Source organism: Nyctibius grandis, chromosome 4 (assembly GCF_013368605.1).
Source record: "Nyctibius grandis isolate bNycGra1 chromosome 4, bNycGra1.pri, whole genome shotgun sequence".
Classification (NCBI taxonomy): domain Eukaryota; kingdom Metazoa; phylum Chordata; class Aves; order Nyctibiiformes; family Nyctibiidae; genus Nyctibius; species Nyctibius grandis.
This window is the reverse complement of record NC_090661.1, coordinates 94,084,289-94,108,131: the sequence shown is the minus strand read 5'-3', so window position 1 is coordinate 94,108,131 and position 23,843 is coordinate 94,084,289. Positions and strand designations below refer to the sequence as shown.

Genomic DNA, 23,843 nt, shown 5'->3' with positions numbered 1-23,843 from the left:
AACTGCTTTGGCTCAGGCACCCTGCATAAAATCACAAAAAGGGACCTTACCAATTTCCTCAGGAAGGTGTGTGAGAAGATTCTCTCCGAGCCCAAGGTGTGTCAGATTGGTAAGGTGACCGATACCTCTGGGAAGGGTGGTCAACTGATTATTTGTCAGAACCAATTTCTAAGGGAAAAACACATTTTTAAAAATTAACTTAATGACTTTTGCTCCGAATGACAGCAAGTAACAAGATATATAGCTGATAAATTGATGGGTGCTACTCTCCAGCATTTGAACAAAGAAATTTCTACCCTTCAACAGCACTTCACACCTCTATTAAGCACCACTAAACATAAAAATAAAATAGTACATAGTAAAATACATGACTAAATGTAAAAGCCTTCATGAACATGACTGAAATCAGAGGCTATTCCTGTTGCAGTATTGTACTCATGGTACAACAGCTAAACTCTTCAAAATTTGTTTGTTCGATATTAACTGATAGATCTGTGGAAGAATTAGTGAGGACAGGTTGTGGATGAAGTTGCGCAATATCCTTAACTTTTGGATCTATGTCTAGTCCCAAAGAGTTTCCCTCATCAAACTAGCTGTAATTAAATCACCATGGTGTAAATAAAGGACGTAAGATGTTTATCTCAGCTCATTTTTGTTTCACCTGCAGATCCTTGAGGTAAGCTATTTCATTTGGCAAGGATTCCAGTTTGTTTTCCTCTAGATCTAGCTCTCGGAGTTTCCGTAGATTTCCAATTCCATGGGGAAGTTTCTTTAGTAGGTTGTTTGACAAGATAAGAACCTCAAACAAAAAAAACCCAAACACACAGAATTTCAGCAACGCAATTAGTAAATAACAATTAAGACAGGATTTTTTTACATTTCAAGTAATAAAGTCCAAGATTAGCCTACATTCAAATTATGAAAGCAAAGTGAAAAGATTAAAAAAAAAATCAAATCAGTGATTAAGATAATTTTTTTTAAGTTTTTAATGATAAAAATGCATAGATTTATGACAGAATTCTTTCAAATATTATTTTACATAATACTAAATGCAAAGCAAAACCAAAGAACACCTTATTTCTTCAAATGACCAAAGAAAAACAATTTCTTCCTGGACTTCCCTATCATTTTGTTATCCTTCTTTATAGCTGTCTCATAACCATGTTTTACATTATTTGCTGTGCTTGCCAAGTCCTCCTTAAAAAGCTTAATACTTCCTCTTCTCCCTATGTCCCTTTGGTTAGGAGCAGCAGCAAGTAAACATACAGATCAGAGCACCTAAGCAGAACACTGCATAGATATCCACTGGCTTTTCAAAATGGTCTCCTATCCCACACCCACCTCTACTAGAGTGTTACCCTCTTGTTTTTCTCCTCCTTTCTAAGCTGAATTATAAATACCCTAGGTTTAAGAAAAGTATCCTTATTTGAAATGTAGTTTATCAGAGTTATTCATTATACCACAAGTTAACAGGGGTTACACTACCATACCATTTTTCCTCCAGAGAAGTCTAACAGTCCTTAGAAGTAATCAAGCCTCGTAACAACGTGGCTAGCAGTAAGGTAATTAATTACCAATTAAACAATGCTATTATCTAGTTATTTAATAAGACACATTGAAACACAAGGATGCAAAAGAGCACCCAATGTGGACCCTCATGCTAGCCACGCACAGCTCCCTGCTAAGCCAGCCAAGGTTGCAAATGCCTGGCTTCTACCACTCCCAACTCTCACTAGCTTCACACAACGTGGAAATACCAAAGGCAGGAACAGAATAGAAAACAAGGCTAAAAATCAAAGCGAAAATCAAAATGAATAAAAGCCAAAATCTTAGCATTAGCTCAAGCAGTATTTCAGTGGCCTTCCTTTATGTGCTACGATATACACAGAATGATAAGAAAAGTAACATTTTAATCACCTATCAAGAAACAAAGGCAGGAACAGAAAATATTACCTACAGGCAATGCAGCTGACTTAGCATTGCTGTGGGAACCTTCACTTTTGTGTAAACACTGCCCAAATAGATCTTTGTACTTGATTCTTTAATTACAGAGAAAAATAGTGCTAACGGGTCTGCAGACCATGCAGCTCTCCAGCTTCAGCAGCTGGCAGACCATTGGCAAATCCAGTTGTTAGAGGTTACTAACTTCCCAAACACACCAATCACAGCCTTAACTTGAAGGGAACTGGGCCCCTAAATAGCTATTACTCTGCCATATCATTTTTGCCCCAAACTACAGGAATTATTAATTATTCAGAGCAGCTGTCACACTGGAAATCTGCAATTTCAAACACCATTTGCTATTGCAATTCAACAGATTTTTCGCAGCAACTCACAGAGCCTATGAAGTCCCCTCAACTGCCCAAACAAGCATCTCTACCTTTATGTCCCTCCAAGGCAATTAAGTTTGTCTTTGCTGACGGTACCTTGGGAAACAGGACTAGTGGACACAACAGGTTTAGTTCACAGTTTCAACCTACGAGTTCCTCCTCCTCAAAGGCTGAGAATTCCCACCCGTCTGCCTACAAGGTTCACAGTGCTACATTCAAGCCACCTCTGGCTGTAGACCATTTCATTAACGCTTTTCTGATCCTTACTGTTTCCATGCTGGTCTCTCCAGGAATCGAACTGAGTTCAGTGCCGTTTCATTTACAACAGTAACTTTCTGTTGAGAAAAATTTTCTTTCTACATAGTTAAAATATAGATGTACTTAACTCTTTGTCCACAGACACTCACCTAGAGTCTAAAGAACAACATTCAAAAAGCTGTTGAAAACAAACATAAACAGATGCAACGCATCTATTTAAATAGGATACACACACATATTTATTTGGCTTTATTTGACCCAAAAGGAGTATTACTTAAACGTGAAGCAGAGAACGTCCATTTGCAGGGATTCACTTAGCTGTTCATTATACTCTTCTCACCTCAAGAGAAACAAGCCCAGATACATCCTCAGGGATTTTTGTGAGCTGATTAGTCGCTAAGTTCAGTTCCACCATACTAGTCCAAGTCCCGAAGTCCAAGGGGAGAGAGGTCAGCTGATTGTCCTGTGATTTAACATATCAAACATTTAGGGTCTGCGCTTGCAAGAAGTTGGCAAGCCATTTGAGAGATTAAACAAACTGCTTACAAAATGCTTCATAACAAAACAGTAGATAATTAAATCAGAATAATAAAATGTTGATAATTGGCCAAATATTTTTTAAATTCCTCCAAACATAATAAGCAGTCCCAACCTAGAGTTACAGAATTGACTCTGTGTTACTAATATGAACTGAAGTGTAAAAACTGGAAGTCCATAACCCTTAAGATTTCATATATCCCAGTAGTTAAAACATTTTTCGTCCTTTCTTTGCTGAATACAACGGAGAGGGTGAGGAAAGAACAAAAAAATCACCATAACTTACAAAGGTGCTACCAGCAATGCTGGAATCCTAAAAATATATGGAGTTTGCTATAAAAAAGAAGATACAAAACAAGAAACTCCAACCTCTCCTCTCACAGACAGTAAAAAAGGTGATGTAGTTACAAAACAACATCAGCGAAGACTTTACTCAAGATTCTGGCTACTTGGCTGAGCTGGGACACAGCGAACAGACAGATATGCTTCATAGCTCAAGTCGGAAAACAACAGGTACACGTGGTTTAGGAAAGGGGAAAATTAAAAAAAAAAAAAAAAGAAAATAAAAAGGAAAAAAAACCCCACCAAACACACCACAAAAGAAATATACCTTAATGGCTCAGAATAAAAGCATCTGAAATTAATCTGAACATTTTACTGCTCAAAATGTTGCTACAAAATTTGATCTAGACCAGACACTGCAAAATCTAAAAACCAAAACAGGTCACACAAAGTCCTGGTAAACATGCAAAGTTACAAATGGGTACGTGATAAAAAATGGTCTTAATGCAAACTGAGAAACCATTTGTGCCAAAAGATATTCTAAAACAGTAGCTGAGCTTAGCTACTGCTCAAGAATATTTTTTAAAAATAATTTAAGAACTTGAAACAAACCCAGTCATAGAAAAATGTAGTCTCTTTTCCCTAGTTCTCCTCACTCTAAGTGTACATAGCACAGACTTAAAGGCCCTTTTTCTGTGTGCTCTACAACTACTGACAAAAGTCTCCAAACTTAAATTTTGAAAGAATATATTCAAAAAAGGATATTCTACGTAATTTTGTTTTTAATCTAAACTGTAACAGTAGAGGGGAGAAAGAAATAAGCTACTCTACATACTTGTATCTCATTTAAATATTTGAGAACTTTGCAAGCAACTTGCTTGTTTGCATTGCTAAAACTTGAGCAAATGTGACAAAAGCTTAACTAACAAAAATAAAGACAAATCAATAACATCTTGATAGTACATTTTTAAACTAATACAGAATTGTTTCTATAGGTGACAGCAGCAGTGTCCGCTTCAGCGTGACAAATTCATTCCTTATTAAGTTTGCCAGAATTCATGGAGCAGCACACAGTGCTCCTCATTGATATTACACACAGTAGCATGTTTCTGTGCCTCACCTTCATGTTCAGCTTACTTAATACTTTAGCTCTAGAGAAAATTCCAAAGGGGATTTTATTGATGCGGTTGTGCTCCATATTGAGAGAGTAGATTGTGGAGAACTGAGACGGGCCACCCACGGGATAGGACTGGAAGCAGTTCCTGGCCAGTGTTAAACTAGTCAGTTTGACAAGGCTGGATAAAAGACCCTGTAGAGAGAAGAAAACCACCCAGGAACTTAGGACAGATTTATTTGAAAACATCTCTTTTCCCTCATGGGTCTAATTAGAAATGTTTTCTCCCCTCAAGTCCATCCCCTGAATAAGTGCTGCAACACATAAACCAGTGTTAAATTTGATACAACTTCCATCAGCAACAATCTCTGCTCATAATCGTCAGCCTTTACCTTATTTCCCCCTCTCTCCTCACATACTGCCAGATACAAAAAAAGCAAACATTTCACACTCAAAAGCACAAGTTTAGGAGGTTTTGTAACTCTTTTCTCCTCCTAAAGGAATTTTTTTAATAACACATTGCCATGTCTTGGGCAGCTCTGAAGAGCTCCGGGCAGCAGTGTGTCCATCCTGAACAGCGATCCCAGCTTCGGCCAACGCCACCCAACTGCAGCTCACTCGGTTTTGATGCCTGCTCATAGTTGAGAGTGGAGCCCAAAGAAGTATCAACTGCACACACCGTTTTTCAAACTGGTGTTTGATACTTCCAGTACAAATCTTTGTTAATGTAATAACAATCCATAAGGTGAACACAGCTGGTAGAAGTTTCCTTTTAGGCTGTAACAGTTTCAGATAACCAGGCAGGACAGAGAAAAAGAATGGGAAGGCAAGGTTTTGGGAATCCCATTTTTTTCCCCGTTTTCAAAATATCCCTAAATAGTTATTATTCCACTTCTCTTTTTTTGTTTTTTTTTCCTCCTTAAGAAATAAAAACCAAGCAGCCTGTAGTTAAACTGGGTAGCAATGGTTGCCCATTGAATCCAGAGTCTCATTTCACTTCACAATCTAATTAGATTCTAAAATCTCGGCAGCGCGGATCTCAGAGTTTATCTGTTAGTCAAGTGCCAAGCACCTTGCTGGAACTGTGGGGATGAATAATGAGATCTAAATTACTGCTGAAGTGTCACCTTTGCTTATTACTATGCCAACTTGAATTCAGCCCTATTTGCTTATGTATTACAGAAATTGGAGATTTATGCGTGGCATTACATACCATAAATAATGCAACATCTGCAATCAGGAAAGAGCAGTAACAAGATAATGATTCCAACCATATTCCTAATGTCAGTATTTCTGGATTGCAATTTCAGTGCTACATTTAAGAACATGGCTTTGCTGTTTCACCAGGAAAGCTTTGGCTACTTTTCTAAATAGTTTATTAACATTATGGTAAATAAAACAGGATTAAATACGGACTTGTCTACATGTCATGGCTAAAACTTTAAGCACTGAAATACAGTTCTGAGGGCATTTTGGCAAATATCAGTGAAGCAATTTTCCCCCTAAAGATAAAATAATGGATCTTCAAATCAGTATTAATTTAACCTAATCATTAGCTAGTATAATCTTTGATTAGGAAATATTGCTTCCAGCTATATTTTAATTAACAGATATTGTTTGTCCTAGGGTTAGGCAGTCCCTGAGCTCTGTTACAAGCACACTTTATTGCTTCAAATGGATCTTGGCATTTCAAAAAGCCATTTTTGAAGTCTGCTTCCATACAAAAAATATTAAAAATATGTTAGCTAATACACTCTAATAGCCTAGAGTAATTAAACACATTTGAAGGGAAGCAGGAGGGCTTTGGCAGTACAGAGAACAATGCTCTTATATCTACGAGAGCTGTGGCAGTGCTGCCTTCTCCCAGCCCATCCTTTTAAGATAAAATATTTATTAGGCATTGTGTCAGCAGCTTCACCTATGTTTTGAAATTCAGAAGTTTCTTCTACAAATACAGTTCTTTGTATTATAGCACAGAATGTTTTACTTTAAACAGATTACAGTATAAACTATACACTTCTGCAAGGTAGCAGCTTAAGTGTTAACATACTGTTGGCAAATACACGTGAAGGCGGCAGCACAGTCGCAAAGAGTTTTATATTATGACTGAACATATTTTAAAGCAAGTAATCATCTCCCACATTAGCTTTTTGTAATTATGCCATAGTTGCTCTTATAGTACATCTGGGTGGGGTGGGCTAGCTTAGCTCTCATCTTAAAAGCACCCTGGTAGCTTTCAGTCAGTAGCACTTTCTTAAATGATAGTTTTACCCAAACATTTATTAAATTCTGTTTTCAGTCTGTCCTTGCTGAGTTTAGAAATTTATCTGAAGTAGTTACTTATTGCACTTCGCTACTATTAATACTTTGCCTAACTCCAAATGCCTTTTTTTTCTTCTTTGTATAGTTCCTATATACCTATTTAGACACATTTTGAATTATTTGATACTAATAACTTACACTTTTTTTTTTAAACAGCCTAGGAAAGCAGTTTGGACCATCATTAAAACAGAACAGAATAAAACTCTATGTTGTGTCCTGAAGCCTTCATCTCCAAACAGTTCTAAAGCAATAGAAGAAATATCCAAAATAAGAATGAATCACATCAGATTTTTTTCTGCCATCAGAGCAATTCTACCCAGGCACTAATCCTTAAAGTCAAACATTTCCTCTAAATGTTTACTAGCACCAAAAGTATGCAGATGCAGCCAAGGATCTCACACTCTGCTACCCTAATAAATCAGTCTCAAGAAACTAAGAAAAGGAAAATCAGGATGAGAGGTGTAACCAACAGTTGAAATAGTTTCAAAGTCTGCGGACCACAAACCTGTATTTAAAAAATGGTCTGTAACCAGCTACTGCAGCTATCCAGGACTGTGAAACTGGAATCCAGAAGCACCTTTCGGAGAACTCTAGGGAAGGAGTATAGATAAACATACACATGCACTGGGGACTAGGACTTTCTGTCTCTTCACCCCAGAGCTAGCAAAGCACTCTGTTCAGGGAACGTGTTACTTGAAGAGACTGACAAGGTGGCTCCAGAACTTCTAAACTATGGACATTTTCCTTGGTCCCACACGAAGCTTGAAGCAAGAGAGACCAAGGTAAGACAATCAAGTACAGTAGCTATGAAAAGAAAACTTATTTCTCTTCCTCTCTCCTCCATGATCCTCAGAGAGTCACCGGAAACTGAAAAATTATGCAAATCTTTATTTTTCATAACTGACAGAAGGTGTATCAATGAGTTGCCAGGCGACATCTCATTGGTGTCAACAGCACTTTTCCACATTAAAATGAGAACGCTGAGGCCAAGCAGCTGTGACAAGCTTTACCCGTTCTGTTAAAGGTCAGTCTTGCCTCAATTAGATGGTAAAGAGATGTCCCATTTTTCTACTTTTTCCCTACCCCCATGAAACAGAAACACTGAGAAGCTCTTATCTAGCTTGAGTGCTGGGAACCTGTACTCCTTATTTGAGGTTTTCTAAAGAGACTGAGGACAGCAAATACAACCACATGTATTGCACCCGCTTTTGACTGAAACTGTATGACATCAGTTCTTCTATACTAGTTAGACACACCTAATACGTACAGAATTGCAGTATTTCACATTACACACACACAGGTTAAAACAAAGGGTATTCCTCAGAGTTATGATGCTAGACGAAATAATTTCACGTGTTCCAACCCCCCTGCAAAACACCGATGCCTTACAACAACATTCCCTCCCAAATCCACTCCCTCTAATTCTCACCTCTGGTAAAGTAGAAATGTTGTTGTTCTCCAGGTTCAGTTCATCAAGTTCACTGCATTTTGCTAAAGACTTCGGAATTGCTGACAGCCTATTGTACCTCAGGCCAAGACGACTTAGACTGGACAGATTTCCTACAGGTAGGAAACAGATATTAATATATCAATAGATTAACACAAAGGCACAGAACAAGGTTTGACTTCTGATTCTTCTGTTGTCTCACACTTTACACTTCAAAATTTTCATACAGTGAAATGGAGCTATCATCCCAAAACAGGAGATACACAGATTACAGTGCTTTCCAACACTGAAGTCAACCATGCAGAAGTAGATTGTGCATATTAAATATTCTTCTTAAGTTGTGCATAATATGGTAAGCAAGCAAGGCTTATGTCCTATTGTAGAAGTCCTTCCATCCTGATCTTTCTACCAAAGAATTCTATGATTTTCCAGATGTCCCCAAAATGACTTTTTAAAATTACAGATAGCGTCACTCAGTGCCATGACTCATGTTACCAGAACTTGGGTGTACATTACACAGCTCAGGTCCTGGCAAAATAATTTCCTCTAAAGGGAAAAAAACCCTTTTACCATCCTCCAAAAGTAACAAAGCCTTTAAAAAGTGTTAGGGAAAAAAAAAAAACAACTTGCAAATTTTCTGAATGATACTGAAGGGAAAGTCTGGAGGATGTCCACAAAAATCTGGACAATAGTGCATTCAAAAATCTTACTGAATATTGCCAGGCCGACAGTCCCAGTTGATATGCATTTCTGTCAAGAAAAAAATTCTTGAGAAACTTGAAAATTTCCCAACTGAAGCTCCCTTTAGCTCCAGCCTTTACCATCTAACAAGTACTAAAGACCAAAATCAACTGCTTATGGATATCTTTGAACTATATGGTGCTGCGGCATTTAGACTCTCCTACAGGTAGTAAGACCTTGAACTTCACCAAAAAGTCAACTAGCAAATAGTACTAAGAACAGTACTTAGTCTTCCGGCTCATCCCTATGATCAGAAAACATGTTTGTGCGCATGTGCACATCACACCAGTGGAGCCTGTGAACAGATTCACACAATCAATCCGTTCCTTGCAAAACATTCACTACGTTACACACCTTTTTAGAACCACTCATGGCACAACATGTTTGTTCTGCAAATTCAAGCACCAGAAAGACACATTAAAAAAGAAACATCAGATTTAACGAATGGCAGCAAGAATAACAAGAAATAATTTTAAAAGATGAAAGGAGCTTAATGTGTACAATCTAACTACTCATTAAATGAAGGATATATTAAAGTCTATGCATATGTACTTATACAAAAGTTACTGGAACACAACAAAGGAAGAAGAAAATGTAGTATATGAAATATGCTTGGAAGCAAAAATATGAAACAAAATAAAAAGAAATGGAGAATGAAAATTAATATAAATGCTACAACAGGATCTGCCAGACAGAGGAAAAGTCTCAACAAAGGAAGTGGCAAAATACCTCGTTCTTGAACTTGGTCAAAATATACTGTAAGAATTTTGTCAAAATATACTGTAAGAATGACCCTACATCACTGAGTAGCTGGGAATGTAGCTAATAAAAACTGGAAATTGGAAATGTTGTATCATTCACTGTAGTTACTAAAATGGAGATTCACAAGAACAGTGAAAGTGGAAAAAAAAAAGAAAACTGAAGAAAAACCAACCAAACAAAAAGACACAAAACAAACAAAAACTTATACAGAACAAAAATTATCCAGGTCTTACGAATCAAGAACAAAAAGAGGATGCATCTTCAGTGCATACCTGATATTTAGCTAACAAGCTTAGCAACAAGTTTCACTTAGTATTGTCATAACAAAACAAAAGTTAAAACAACAGGTAGTCACCCTGAGCTGCTTAACTAGTAGTATCTCCCCACTGGGATTTTCATTTATACTTTTTAACAGCTTTCTTTCTTAGCAAGTATACAATTAGCTTTTGCAGAAGCAGCAAAGAAAGTCTTCCCTTAACCAAAAAAGGCATCTAAAATCCGGGGCTATCAATATTGCTCTCCAGTGCACAAATCTTCATCTTTTGAGGTTACATCCTATAGTGCGTGTATACACTAAAGAAAATAATTAAGACCTATTTTGAGCCTACAATCCACTAGTATAAAGATGCACATTTGTACGTAACATAGCTATTTCCTGCTGTATTTGGTGAGATCTGGCATTGCTGGCTGTATAGGTAACCGGCCTCACTTCACACGATAGACATCCTATTGTAAGGATGTTGCAGGTTCCAAGATCATTCGCCGTTCTAGGGATGAACAAAGCACATCCTAACTGCATTTCTCTGAATTGTTATTTAATGCTTTACCAACAAAACGAATGACAAACTTGACACAAAATAAGATATCAATCTACTGTTCTTTTTCACTACTTAAACCTTGAGCTAGACGCTGATCTGGATTTTTCAGGCAAATTGGACAAACAGGGAACGGCTCTAGCAGACAGCATGATGCCAACTGTTGCTTAGCAATACGTCGCTATGCCAATTCCCAGATTGTGAGCACAGGTTGTAAGTATATGGCTCTCTTCCTACCAGCAACGTGGCATTTCAGAAAAACGGAACAAGGCAGCCATTAGAGAGAGTCAAACTGTACCATAATTTTCCAGGAGAGAATGACACACATTGGCTGTCCTCATGGCATTATCAGAAAGGAGGCATAAACAGCTGCTCTCAATAATTTCTTTTTAATCATAAGTAGCATTTCTCAATAAAACTTTCACTGTGTTTCTCTCCTAGTCATCTTTCTCCTCCATGGGAAAGGCATGCAAAGGCAACAAAAGCAGCAAGATTTCAGCCGGAGCTTTGTCAGTAGCAGCTCTCCCACTGCTTGTAGAAGGGCTGTCCTGCATCCAGCTGATGCAGGCAGTATGGGCTACCTTCTCATTTCAAGCCAGAATTTATTTATAGCCAATTTACTGCCAATCAGTCTTCAGTCAACAAGACTCAGATATCTTTTCACCCTCATCAGAGTTCATCTTCACACCTCATTGTGAATGCATCATGGTGAGAAACCCTTATCAGCTTTTATCTTCACATGCTTGGTAAGTCAGATCTTAGTCTCCTCTTCACAAAAAAAGGATGATCCTTATAGCTCTTCCCTCTGCTCAGTGTGTTAAAACTTATTTTTTTTTAAAAAGGAATGATCAGTACAATAATGTTAATATTGTCACATCTGTTAATGTTGTCACATCTGGAGCACTGTGTCCAGTTCTGGGCTCCCCAGTTCAAGAAAGACAAAGAACTACTGGACAAGTCCAGCGGAGGGCTACAAAGATGATCAGAGGATCAGAGCATCTCTCTTACGAGGAAAGGCTGAGAGAGCTGGGTCTGTTTAGCCTGGAGAAGAGAAGACTGAGAGGGGATCTTACCAATGCTTATAAATACCTTATGGGCAGGTGTCAAGAGGATGGGGCCAGACTCTTCTCAGTGGTGTCCAGGGACAGGACAAGGGGCAACAGGCACAAACTGAAACATGGGAAGTTCCATCTGAATATGAGGAAAAACTTCTTTACTTTGAGGGTGCCAGAGCACTGGAACAGGCTGCCCAGGGAGGTTGTGGAGTCTCCTTCTCTGGAGATATTCAAAACCCACCTGGACGCAACCCTGTGCAACGTGCTCCAGGTGAACCTGCTTTGGCAGGGGGTTGGACTAGATGATCTCCAGAGGTCCCTTCCAACCCCAACCATTCTGTGATTCTGTAATATTTGCCTCCATGGTCCATGGGCCAGTCACTGGGCAGCTGGCTAGCATGCTCAGGTTTCCTCAATGGCTCTCTGACCACCAAGTGACAAACTCCAGTTTATAACAGAAACTGTTACAAGTTGCTAAATAGCACACCTTGCGCACTGCGTGACCAAAAGTGATCCCATTTACAGCACCCTGAGCTAAGGATTATCTAGCTGATACTCATATCTGAAGCTGCTTTATAGTGCCTGCACTCATCTCCATCTTCTCCAGTTCAGCTATTGGTTTCCAAGATGGCACCATACTAGGTACTCTGCTGACATGCTGTCAGGTTACGTCTAAGAAATAAGGTGAGGAATGGAAAAACTGATCATGATCAACTCAGTCATCAGGATCATTTGCAGTTGTACTTTTGTCACTTAAATCGTACCTCAACGCTTCCTCTGAAACAGTCCCTCACAGGTAGAGTGACTCAGAAAACGCAGCACTACATTTTCATGAACGTCATGTTTGGATAACCACAACCGAAAAGTACCTATTAGCAGGAAAAGCAACAAGCAAAACCCCTTCCAACTTGTTTTCTTGGGTAGCCCATTACAAAAAATCTTGTAAACTCAACTGCTCCATCCATTCATACTTCCAAAAATATGAAACTAAAGCCTGATTAAGCCCTAAACTTACGCCAGGCCTAATAAAATCACTGAAAAGTTGTTTTAGTTCAACTTTTGGCATGAACAGTCACTCTTGGGAATCAGGTTTCACACCGCCACCTTGTTTCAGGTCCATTTTCTCACCAGCAAACCGTACTTATGCCCATCAGTGGGCTCCACTTTGCCCAGTTCTCAGGTTTGAAGCAACCTAAGTGCAAAATTCATAATCACTTCACTGGAATGATTGCATTAATTTACACAGAAATTAATTAAAAATTACTTAGAAGCATGCAAATCCAGAAACATTAAATTAAACTGTTAATATAAAAGGGACTCTAAATAGATGATTTTAATTTAAATTCTTTATTAAAGGTACCTCAAATATATTAGTCGAAGAAAAAACAGGTGTTTGCCAATCCCAAAATGAAGGGAAGACTGGAAATAAAGCAGAAAACCATGCTTACAAAAACACACTTTTCAGAAAGACCACCTGAAGTGGTTCTCCAGGTAGGAGCAATACACTTTCTTGAGTGTTTCAAAATCAAGAGAAACAGGATCTGGTATGTTGAATAATATAAAGAAATCCAAATTCCTAATTCAAAGTCCTATCAGTGCTTTCTAAAGGGAGTGACAAATGCTCTCTTCTTTTGAGATTCATCACACCTCTTCCTTTCCCTCCCTTTGTTAAAATAATCCTTCAAATTCTCGATCCTGAGATGAAGGGTCATTACTTAGTGTGAAATATTACTGTATCATTACTAAAAGATGGAATAATTAGTCTATTTTATATAACTTAGTTCATCAAGCTAGTTTGCTATCAGGATCACTTGCTTTCTCCTAAATAAACCATCAGATCAATTTAAAATCTATTCACTAGAGAAAACTCTTCTGCAGATAAGATTAAAAACACAAATTGTAACTACAAGAGCTGAGCACATCAAAAACCCAGAAGATTGTAATCAAAAGTATACATGAACCTCAGCACGCAATATATAATTGCAAAAACTTGCTACAAACAACACGACACTATTAAGTATTTCTGATGGTCTTAACTTCTATAAATATTCTTAGGTTTTGATTTGACTAAACTTTGCATACAATAAGTAGCCACCTATTAAAGAACATTTTACATGACCACGTATTAGTTCATAGAGTGCAGTTCACTTAATTCACTACAGGATCTTCTTCTAAGAAAGAAATTGCTGGTTTGCATACAAAAGGTACCAGACGTCTTTTTTAACAAATAGAAACCAAGAGGTACATCCAAAATTAATAAAAAATGAAAAAAAAAACAACAAAAAAACCCCACAAAACAAAACTTGACGTCATTTTTAAAAAAAAACATACATGAATTAAGCTTAATACACCACATTGCATTAATCTTGCAGTGAGAAGAAGCCAAAAGAGGTTCAACGAGTATGCTACAAAACAGGTGGGACCCAAGGGCCTTAAGAGAGCTGAAAACTGAATGGTAAAGGCTAGAGAAGCTAGCGATGGACAGCTATGGATAGAGATTAAACACTGCATTCAAATATTTCAACAGTGCTCCTAGCCTAAAATAGCCGTAAGTCAGACAATGCCTGTATCGCACTCTGTACTTACTATATATTAGTTTTTCCAGATGTCGGCCATACTCCATGACAACCGTTGAACAGTTTCACGGATTTTTAGGTGAAAGGAGCTGTTGACATGTTTAATCTAATTTCTTGTCAGAAAGCAAACCATTTCCCCTGATAGCTGTAGAGTAAAATGAAAGGCTTCAGATAAACCATTTTAACCTTCAATTCCACTAGCAAAGACGAGGTCTGCCAATGTCCAACACTGAGATAGCGTGAAGTGACTGCTCCGGCAAGGCATCCTGAAGGTGCTCTCAGTGAGCGTGTTGCAGAGGAAAGCAGAACAGAATCCCATAGTTGTTACTCATCTGATCTGGGAGCAACTCCTTCCTAAACCAAAGCCTATAGATTTGTATGAATGCAAACTAGCATCATCAATCAATCATCTGAGAGAGGTCAAATCCTTTCTACAACCTGCAGAGCTGGAACAGCCCTAATGTTTGATGTGCTGCGGCTAAAGGCTGGTGTTTTCAGGAAATTGGGAATGGGGACAGAAAGATGATGGGGGTGGGAGGGCAACCACTCGGGAAAACTGTCGAAGAAGAGAATCCCTCCTGATCATTGCTACCAACTACCAAAGCCAAAGCATGAAATGTAATTATACTCTTCTGAATACAAAGGTACAGTTGAACACAACACAAAGCTTGACTTACAAACTCTGGATTTTGCTGGTTTAACAGTAAAGTGATTTTTAGTGTATTTTAATTTTTCTTCCCAGCCACCACAACCTCCTGATATATCAGGCCAGTGTGGGAGGAAGATTCAGACTCAGAAATTACGACATCAGCAGAAGCCATCATTTTTAGTCCTGTGCAAACCAAAGTGCATTATGCTCCTTACACAAAGTCTAGGAATTGTCCTAAAAGAAGTTATCTGTTAGAAAGTTTTTTAACATAAATTTAAAATTAATCTCTACCACTCTTACTGGTTTAAATATCATTTGATGAGAGCAGAGAGACTCCTGTCTATTTTCAGTCTAACAGTATCAACCAAAGACAGGTTTTCCCTCATTATTTCAAAATTAAGGCGTGACCATGTCAGCAGTTATTTGTTTTTCGACGCTGATTCATGACCATAATCATTGCCAACTGCATATGCGTGAAAGATGCACGCAAGATGCTGGCAAAAATTGAGCGACAGAGGCTCAAGTATCTGACATGCACCACACACAACACCTGCATAACGCTAGGGAGCACAAACTCCTAGTCACATGTTTCTGCAACTGTCTAAGCTATGAAAATTCAACTTCATTTAACATGCGTTCATCAAAATGCACATAACTAATAGACCTGCTTGTCTCTATTCTGATGCATTCCTTTGACTCACTCTTCCCTCGTGCCTGCTTTTTACATAAAGAAAATAAGATTATGGGCTTTTTTTTTCTGCAGTATACAAATCATTCTGAAAATGCTGAGCTGCAGTTATAATATAGCTGTACATATTGGTTTCCACATCTAATTACCGTATGATGGTACGTACATTCACTAAAATAAACTGTCCCCATCCTAGTCTTACCAGGAAGAATATCCAACCAAAATACAAATTTAAAAATATTTTCATAAATGCACATCAAATCAATAAACTCAGAATTAGTAAGCCAATAGAAGCTAGCTTAACTTTTACAGAAAAACAGTACATATGTATTTAACTATATTGGGCTTGCATTGCAGATTTATTTATTAAACCAGAAAAAGGAAGTTATCATTAGCTGAAAATGATACAAACATACAAAAACACTTCACATTGCAATAGAGTCAAAAGCAATAGTTGGGACTTATTTTGGGCTGTCAATGAAAGTGTTGCATTTTACTCAATTCATACTTCATATAATAACACAAAGCTACTGAAATTTATTTAATGTTTCATTGGTAGTCTTATTTTCCTCTCCAACTGACTATTTAAAACCTTTCTGTGAAATTAAAGATTTATATAAATGTAAATTACATTGTAAGAATGGTTTATACCTAAATAGCAATGCAGAAAAAACATTAACCTTTCCTAAGTGATAGATGTGTGTAATTTTTTAAGTCTGCCCTACTATATAGAGTAAACTTAAAATGTATAACACACAAACATACACTTATAATTTTAGCTAATTAAGGAATGTGAGAATTATTGCACTCAGACTACAGATCTACCTAGTATCTTCTCTCTGGAAAAAGTGCCCAACACCAGATACCAAGAGAAGAACCTAAGAAAAGAGAAAGCACACCCTCAAACTTCCCCAAGAGCCACTTCCTGAATTTAGCAGCAACTGATGCATTTTTCTCCTGCATAACTGTCACGTTGCCCTGTGAGCTTTTAGCATCTACAGCAACCTGTGGCAGGGACTGTCCAGAGGGGGGAGACTCAGCAGTGCCTGGGTGAGTCAGCAGTGACTGGGTGTGTCCCAGGGCAGGAGAGGCTGCAGTTGTTTGCAACTCGTTGGGGAGGGCGCTGACTCCCTCCCAGTGCACAAGGCGAGGAAGGTGCCAAGGAGCTGTGAACCAGGGGTGCCACGAACAGGTGTTTCCCAGTTCAGTGGAAGAAAAATGGTATCTACCCGGTGGAAGAAGACCAAAATGGATGTGGGAACCCAGACAGAGCTCCCACGGAAGGAGGCGATGGTGCAGGTTGCGGGCTGCAGGGAATGCTACACCGTCTCTGTGGTGTCAGGGGGCTGTGTGCGCTGTGAGCAGGTAGATGATCTGCTTGGCCGAGCGGCACAGCTGCAAAACCAGGTTGAAAGGCTTCAAGCCGAAGTAGAAAGGCTTAGGAGCATTCGGGAGGCTGAAATGGAGATAGACTGGTGGAGCCAGGCTCTGCCCTCCCTGCAACAAAAATGGGAGCACCTGCCAGAGAGCTCCCAGGATCGAGGGACCCCTGTACTCTGCCCCTCTCAGGTGGAAAACAATAACCTAGAGGAGAGGAGTGAGTGGAGGCAAGTCTATGGCCGTGGCAAAAGGCGAGTGCCCTCCTTGCCTACCTTGCCTCCACAGGTGCCTCTGAGCAATAGATATGAAGCCCTAGTGGAATACAGCCGGTCCAATGGGGATGTGGTGGAGAGGCAACCTATATCAGAGGTCCCACCACAGTCAGAAAAACCTGACAGGCGTATAGCTACCTCCTCCACAAGGAAGAAGAGAAGAGTTTTAGTGGTTGGAGACTCCTTCCTAAAGGGATCTGAGGGCCCAATATGCAGAGCTGACCCCCATCACAGGGAGGTCTGCAGCTTGCCTGGAGCCCGAATCAGGGATATCACCAGGCAACTCCCCAACCTGGTGAAGGCCACAGACTACTACCCCCTGCTGATCTTCCAGACAGGTGGGGAAGAAGCTGCATCCCGTAGTCTGAGGGGGATGAAGAAAGACTACAAGGCCCTCGGACGGTTGGTGAAAGAGTCTGGGGCACAAGTTGTTTTCTCCTCCCTCCTTCCATTTTCAGGTGATGACGTGGGATGGAATAGTAGGATTCTCTCTATTAATGCCTGGCTACGAGACTGGTGCTACAGGCAGGGCTTTGGGTTCTTTGATAATGGCTGGTTTTATAAGACAACAGGCGTGACAGTGATACATGGGAAAGGTTTATGTCGTAGGGGCAAAAGGGTTCTGGGACAGGAATTAGCAGGGCTCATTCGGAGAGCTTTAAACTAGATTCGAAGGGGGATGGGGTGGTAGCTGGGCTTGCACCACTGGGGCAATGCTCTAGTGTTGAGGTAGACCAGGAGGCCCCCCATTCCCCTGGGGTGAAATCAGGGGGTGAATCTGGGATGAAATCGGTGTGCCCAGCTCGCTCCCTGAAATGCCTGTACACCAATGCACGCAGCATGGGGAATAAGCAGGAGGAGTTAGAAATCCGTGTTCGGTCGGGGGGCTATGATCTAGTGGCAATTACAGAGACTTGGTGGGACGCCTCGCATGACTGGAATGTGGTCATGGATGGCTATGTCCTGTTCAGGAAAGACAGGCCGCGAAGGAGAGGTGGTGGAGTTGCTCTTTATGTGAGTGAGCAGCTAGAATGTATTGAGTTCTGTCCAGAGGCGGATCAGGAGCGAGTTGAGAGTTTGTGGGTGCGAATTAAGGGGCAGGGTGGCAGGGGTGATACTGTTGTGGGTGTCTATTACAGGCCACCGGATCAGGATGAGGAGGGTGATGAGGCCTTCTACAGGCAGCTGAGAGCAGTCTCACAATTACAGGGCCTGGTTGTTGTGGGGGATTTCAACTACCCTGATATTTGCTGGGAGGCCTACTCAGCCAGCCATCCTCAGTCCAGGAGGTTCCTCCAGTGCATTGATGATAACTTTCTGATGCAAATGGTGGATGAGCCAACTAGGAGAGGAGCGCTGCTGGATCTGATCCTCACTAACAAGGAGGGTCTGGTTGAAGAGGTGAAGGTTGAGGGCAGCCTTGGTTGTAGCGACCATGAGATGGTAGAGTTCAGGATCTCATGTGGCAGGAACAGAATAGCTAGCAGAATCACAACCCTGAACTTCAGGAGGGCCAACTTTGGCCTTTTCAAGCAATTGCTAGGGGAAATCCCATGGGACAGGGTACTAGAAGGTAAGGGGGCCCAAGATAGTTGGTTAGCGTTCAAGGACTGCTTCTTCCGAGCTCAAGATCAGAGCATCCCAACAGGTAGGAAGTCAAGGAAGGGTACCAGGAGACCTGCATGGTTGAACAGGGAACTGCTGGGCAAACTCAAGTGGAAGAAGAAGGTGTACAGATCGTGGAAGGAGGGGCTGGCCACTTGGGAGGAATATAAGTCTGTTGTCAGAGGATGTAGGGAGGCAACTAGGAAAGCTAAGGCCTCCTTGGAATTAAACCTTGCAAGAGAGGTCAAGGACAACAGAAAGGGCTTCTTCAAATACACTGCAGGTAAAGCCAACACTAGAGGCAATGCAGGCCCACTGATGAATGAGGTGGGGGTCCTGGAGGCAGAGGATAAAAAGAAGGCGGAGTTACTGAATGCCTTCTTTGCCTCTGTCTATACTGTTGGAGGCTGTCCTGAGGAGCCCTGGACCCCTGCGGCCTCAGAAGAAGTCAGGATAGAGGAGGAATCTGTCTTGGTTGATGAGGGCTGGGTCAGGGACCAATTAAGCAACCTGGATGTCCATAAATCCATGGGCCCTGATGGGATGCACCCGCGGGTGCTGAGGGAGCTGGCGGAAGTCATTGCTAGGCCACTCTCCATCATCTTTGCTAAGTCATGGGCAACAGGAGAGGTGCCTGAGGACTGGAGGAAAGCGAATGTCACTCCAGTCTTCAAAAAGGGCAGGAAGGAGGACCCGGGGAACTATAGACCAGTCAGCCTCACCTCCATCCCTGGAAAGGTGATGGAGCAACTTGTTCTTGGTGCTGTCTCTAGGCACATCAAGGATAGGGGGATCATTAGGGGCACTCAGCATGGCTTCACCAACGGGAAGTCTTGCTCAACCAACTTGATAGCCTTTTATGAGGATGTTACCCGGTGGATAGATGATGGTAAAGCTGTGGATGTGGTCTATCTCGATTTCAGTAAAGCGTTTGACACGGTCTCCCACAGCATCCTCGCAGCTAAACTGGGGAAGTGTGGTCTGGATGATCGGGTAGTGAGGTGGATTGTGAACTGGCTGAAGGAAAGAAGCCAGAGAGTAGTGGTCAATGGGACAGAGTCCAGTTGGAGGTCTGTGTCTAGCGGAGTTCCGCAAGGGTCGGTTCTGGGACCAGTTCTATTCAATATATTCATTAATGACTTGGATGAGGGATTAGAGTGCGCTGTCAGCAAGTTCGCTGATGACACAAAACTGGGAGGAGTGGCTGACACACCGGAAGGCTGCGCAGCCATTCGGAGGGACCTGGACAGGCTGGAGAGTTGGGCGGGGAGAAATTTAATGAAATATAACAAGGGCAAGTGTAGAGTCCTGCATCTGGGCAAGAACAACCCCATGTACCAGTACAAGTTGGGGACAGAGCTGTTGGAGACCAGCGTAGGGGAAAGGGACCTGGGGGTCCTAGTGGACAACAGGATGACCATGAGCCAGCAATGTGCCCTTGTGGCCAAGAAGGCCAATGGCATCCTGGGGTGTATTAGAAGGGGTGTGGTCAGCAGGTCGAGAGAGGTTCTCCTCCCCCTCTACTCTGCCCTGGTGAGGCCGCATCTGGAGTATTGTGTCCAGTTCTGGGCCCCTCAGTTCAAGAAGGACAGGGAACTGCTAGAGAGAGTCCAGCGCAGAGCCACGAAGATGATTAAGGGAGTGGAACATCTCCCTTATGAGGAGAGGCTGAGGGAGCTGGGTCTCTTTAGCTTAGAGAAGAGGAGACTGAGGGGTGACCTCATTAATGTTTATAAATATGTAAAGGGCAAGTGTCAAGAGGATGGAGCCAGGCTCTTCTCAGTGACATCCCTTGACAGGACAAGGGGCAATGGGTGCAAGCTGGAGCACAGGAGGTTCCACTTAAATTTGAGGAAAAACTTCTTTACTGTAAGGGTGACTGAACACTGGAACAGGCTGCCCAGAGAGGTTGTGGAGTCTCCTTCTCTGGAGACATTCAAAACCCGCCTGGACGCGTTCCTGTGTGATATGGTCTAGGCAATCCTGCCCCGGCAGGGGGATTGGACTAGATGATCTTTCGAGGTCCCTTCCAATCCCTAACATTCTGTGATTCTGTGATTCTGTGCAAACACTGACACCCAAGCGTTCCCTACCCATCGCATGCAGTACAGTCTGCTTTTTACTGATTTGCGGTCGACATCTCACAGCTCTGCTTCATCCCTCCCGCTTTGCCGTTGGAGAAGGCAGTGAGCAGTCACTTCCCACTTATTCTCCTGCCACTAGCTATTTTCTAGCCAATTTCACTGCTTTATATTTACTAAGTCTAGAATTGAAGCCAACAACAACCAGAAGCTTCATTCCCTTTATGAGACCACCATGAGAACTAGCAAAGGCTTATAATAGCCCGAAAATGAGAATAAAAGAACAGGAGCCATTGCTTTCCACCAGATAAAGAAAGGGCCGAGCTTATTCCAATTGCCTCATACTAGCAGAACCTAATTAGAAATGTTTCATTAACAGCATAGTCCAAGAACAAACCCTTACACAAAGCACTGAACGCTGATCAGATCTCCCAATGTGAGCCTATGGAAATGGGCTTGATCCTGCAAAGTACTGAATGCTCACAGACCAAAGCACTAGGTCATGTGCTTAAATTTTAAGAATATGAATACTACCATCAAAGCTGGAGCAGGAGCCTATGCACTTTGCTTCATCACAGTAGCGAGTAATTAGTAACATCAAACCTATCAGTCACATATGAACATCATCCCTGAGCACCGAGGGAGCTGCAGGTCCTCTGCTGGATCTCATGAGGACCACAGCATTTGTCAGAGGTTTCAGAATAAGACTTTTCCAGTTTTTGCTAAGTCTGCTAAACTTAAAATGGCATTTTAAAGCAGTTCCACTTTTCTACAGAAATTTCTTTACTAGCACTTCTAGTGACTTAAAGCTCTCAACCACAATTTGTATAACCTGAGCTGTAGCAACTACATACACCTGGTTCTGGTCATGATGCTTCATGTTTTATCAACTATATGTTTTAAAAGCACAGCAATGCTCTCAGAGGCACACTGGGGCTCAACGGGCTAGAAGCCTAGTTTGTAACACAATTTCAACCAGCAAAAATGGCAAAGCTTCTCCACACAATATTTGCTTTCATTAGAGTTGTGATTTCAGCTTCTGAGCTCATGCGTTGCAGCGGAGGGCAGGAGTATAGCACAGGGCCTTGAACATGCCTCTCATCTTCCTAACCATCTCTTAGGAACAGTGCCATGTCAGACACTGGAAAGTGTGTCCAGTGACGGAATTTTTTGTGCTTTTAAAGCATCATTTTGGAACATTTACAACTGACTATTCTTTTTCTTATTAAAATGTCTGTTGCCTTAAATGTCCATGAATATGGCACATTTGACTATAATCAAACTCCACACGTAAACACACAAAACTAGAAAATTACAAAACAGATGAAGAATCTGATTTTTTTTAAAAGCTTTAATTCTGTTTCTGTTGAATTTCTTTCTCAAATAAGTGTTTCTGTGCTTTTAAATAAGAAATTGTGAACACATTTGTACAGAATGCTAAAACTAAAAGTTCAAAGAGGGAACACTCACAATGTGGTATTTGCAGCACAAAATTTTCTAAGCTAGCTTGTAATCCAAAGAAACACTTTACTCCACCCAAAATTTGCTTTCTCTCTGTCTCAAAAGTCCAATTATTTTTTTTAATATAAATGGTATGTTCTTCACCTTCTTTTACGTATCTTTTGGATATATTAGCATGCCAGCTAAGTATACAGAGATAAGACACTGGGTAAATAGATCATAATTTGCCCCCCCCCCAAAAAAAAACCCACACATGTGGGTGGGGGGAAAATCTGCAATTAAAACATGAAGCAGCTAAGATCCCACTATGATTTTGATTCTAGACTTGAGACTCCTGGAATGTGCTAAGCTGTTCCACAAAGCTCATTTTTCTTACAGGAAGTGATCTAATACACAAAGTACTTTACAATTTTCAATCAACAGAAATACAGATATGAATGTATTAAGGCAATATCTATAAAGCAAGACATTAGGTCACTTCCTGACAACTAATATCTAAAATTGACATTTGTTACTGCACAAAAGTGTGCTTATAAAGCGTTAGTTGAAACAAGAACTTTGTATTTTTACAGACTGGGTATATTGACTCTCCCACGTCTACAATCATTGCTGATGCATAAATCCCTTCCCTGCCACTCCCCTGCACCTCACCCTCCAACATCCCTTCCTCGCAGCTCCGTCACATTTCAGTACTGTACAGTAAGTTAGAAAACAAGCCTTTTTTTTTTTTTTTTTTTATATTGGCAGGTCCAGAAATCTTTCTGTGGTAAAACCAAAACTTGATTAAATAGTCCAGCAGTCAATTTAAGAAGCATTTTGCAAGGATCTTGTGTGGGGGGAGGAGGGAAGGGGTCCTTTTTGAGGGGAGGAAGAAATAGAAAAGGAAGGGGGCTGTTTGTTTTTCAAAGTAGCTTGACGAAAACATCCCTCTCAACAAAAAAAAAACAGGCCTTCATCAAAAGGGTGTCGGTGAGGGAGGAGGGGACAGACCTAGCAGTAATGGAAAGTCTGTTCCATAACAGGAGGCTCACAGGCTCATAGTACATTAAATATTTATAATGAGCAAATGTGCTTGGTCTTTTTCTGTACCCGGTGTGCGACCCCCACCCCAGTTTGACTGAACTCGCAAAACATTAACAGCGCTTACATATTAAGCATACTGAAACCTGGCAGCATGTAAATGTTGCCAGAAAAGCCAGTTGTGCCAAACACCAGGTAGATATCCGCGAGCTGGGAAGAGACAGAAACAGGAGCGAGAGATGGCGAAGCTGGAGAGACTGTCCTGCAGCCGCGCCGAGCGACGCACACCAGGGCGGCCACGCGCCGTTTGCTCGCTGGGTTTTTCTCAGTACCCAAAGTCTCTCGCTGAACAATCCCAACCACAAAGCAAGCTGTAATCTAAAAATCAAGCCGCAACTTGCTTTAATGTTGAACCAACACTGCGATGACTAAGAAATAAAGCCAATGT

The 23,843-nt window shown here is 41.0% G+C and overlaps 1 protein-coding gene across 1 annotated transcript in view; it reads right to left on the bottom strand.

Annotated features, from left to right (window-relative positions):
- Positions 1-23,843, bottom strand: part of SHOC2 (SHOC2 leucine rich repeat scaffold protein) — a 77,333-nt gene that overhangs the window by 7,288 nt on the left and 46,202 nt on the right. The window contains exons 4-8 of the mRNA XM_068399290.1: positions 8,273-8,403; positions 4,528-4,716; positions 2,929-3,051; positions 662-799; positions 51-168 (exon numbers count right to left, since the gene is read on the bottom strand). Of these exons, the coding sequence (XP_068255391.1) occupies positions 51-168; positions 662-799; positions 2,929-3,051; positions 4,528-4,716; positions 8,273-8,403 (699 nt within the window). The remainder of the gene's footprint in view (positions 1-50; positions 169-661; positions 800-2,928; positions 3,052-4,527; positions 4,717-8,272; positions 8,404-23,843) is intronic.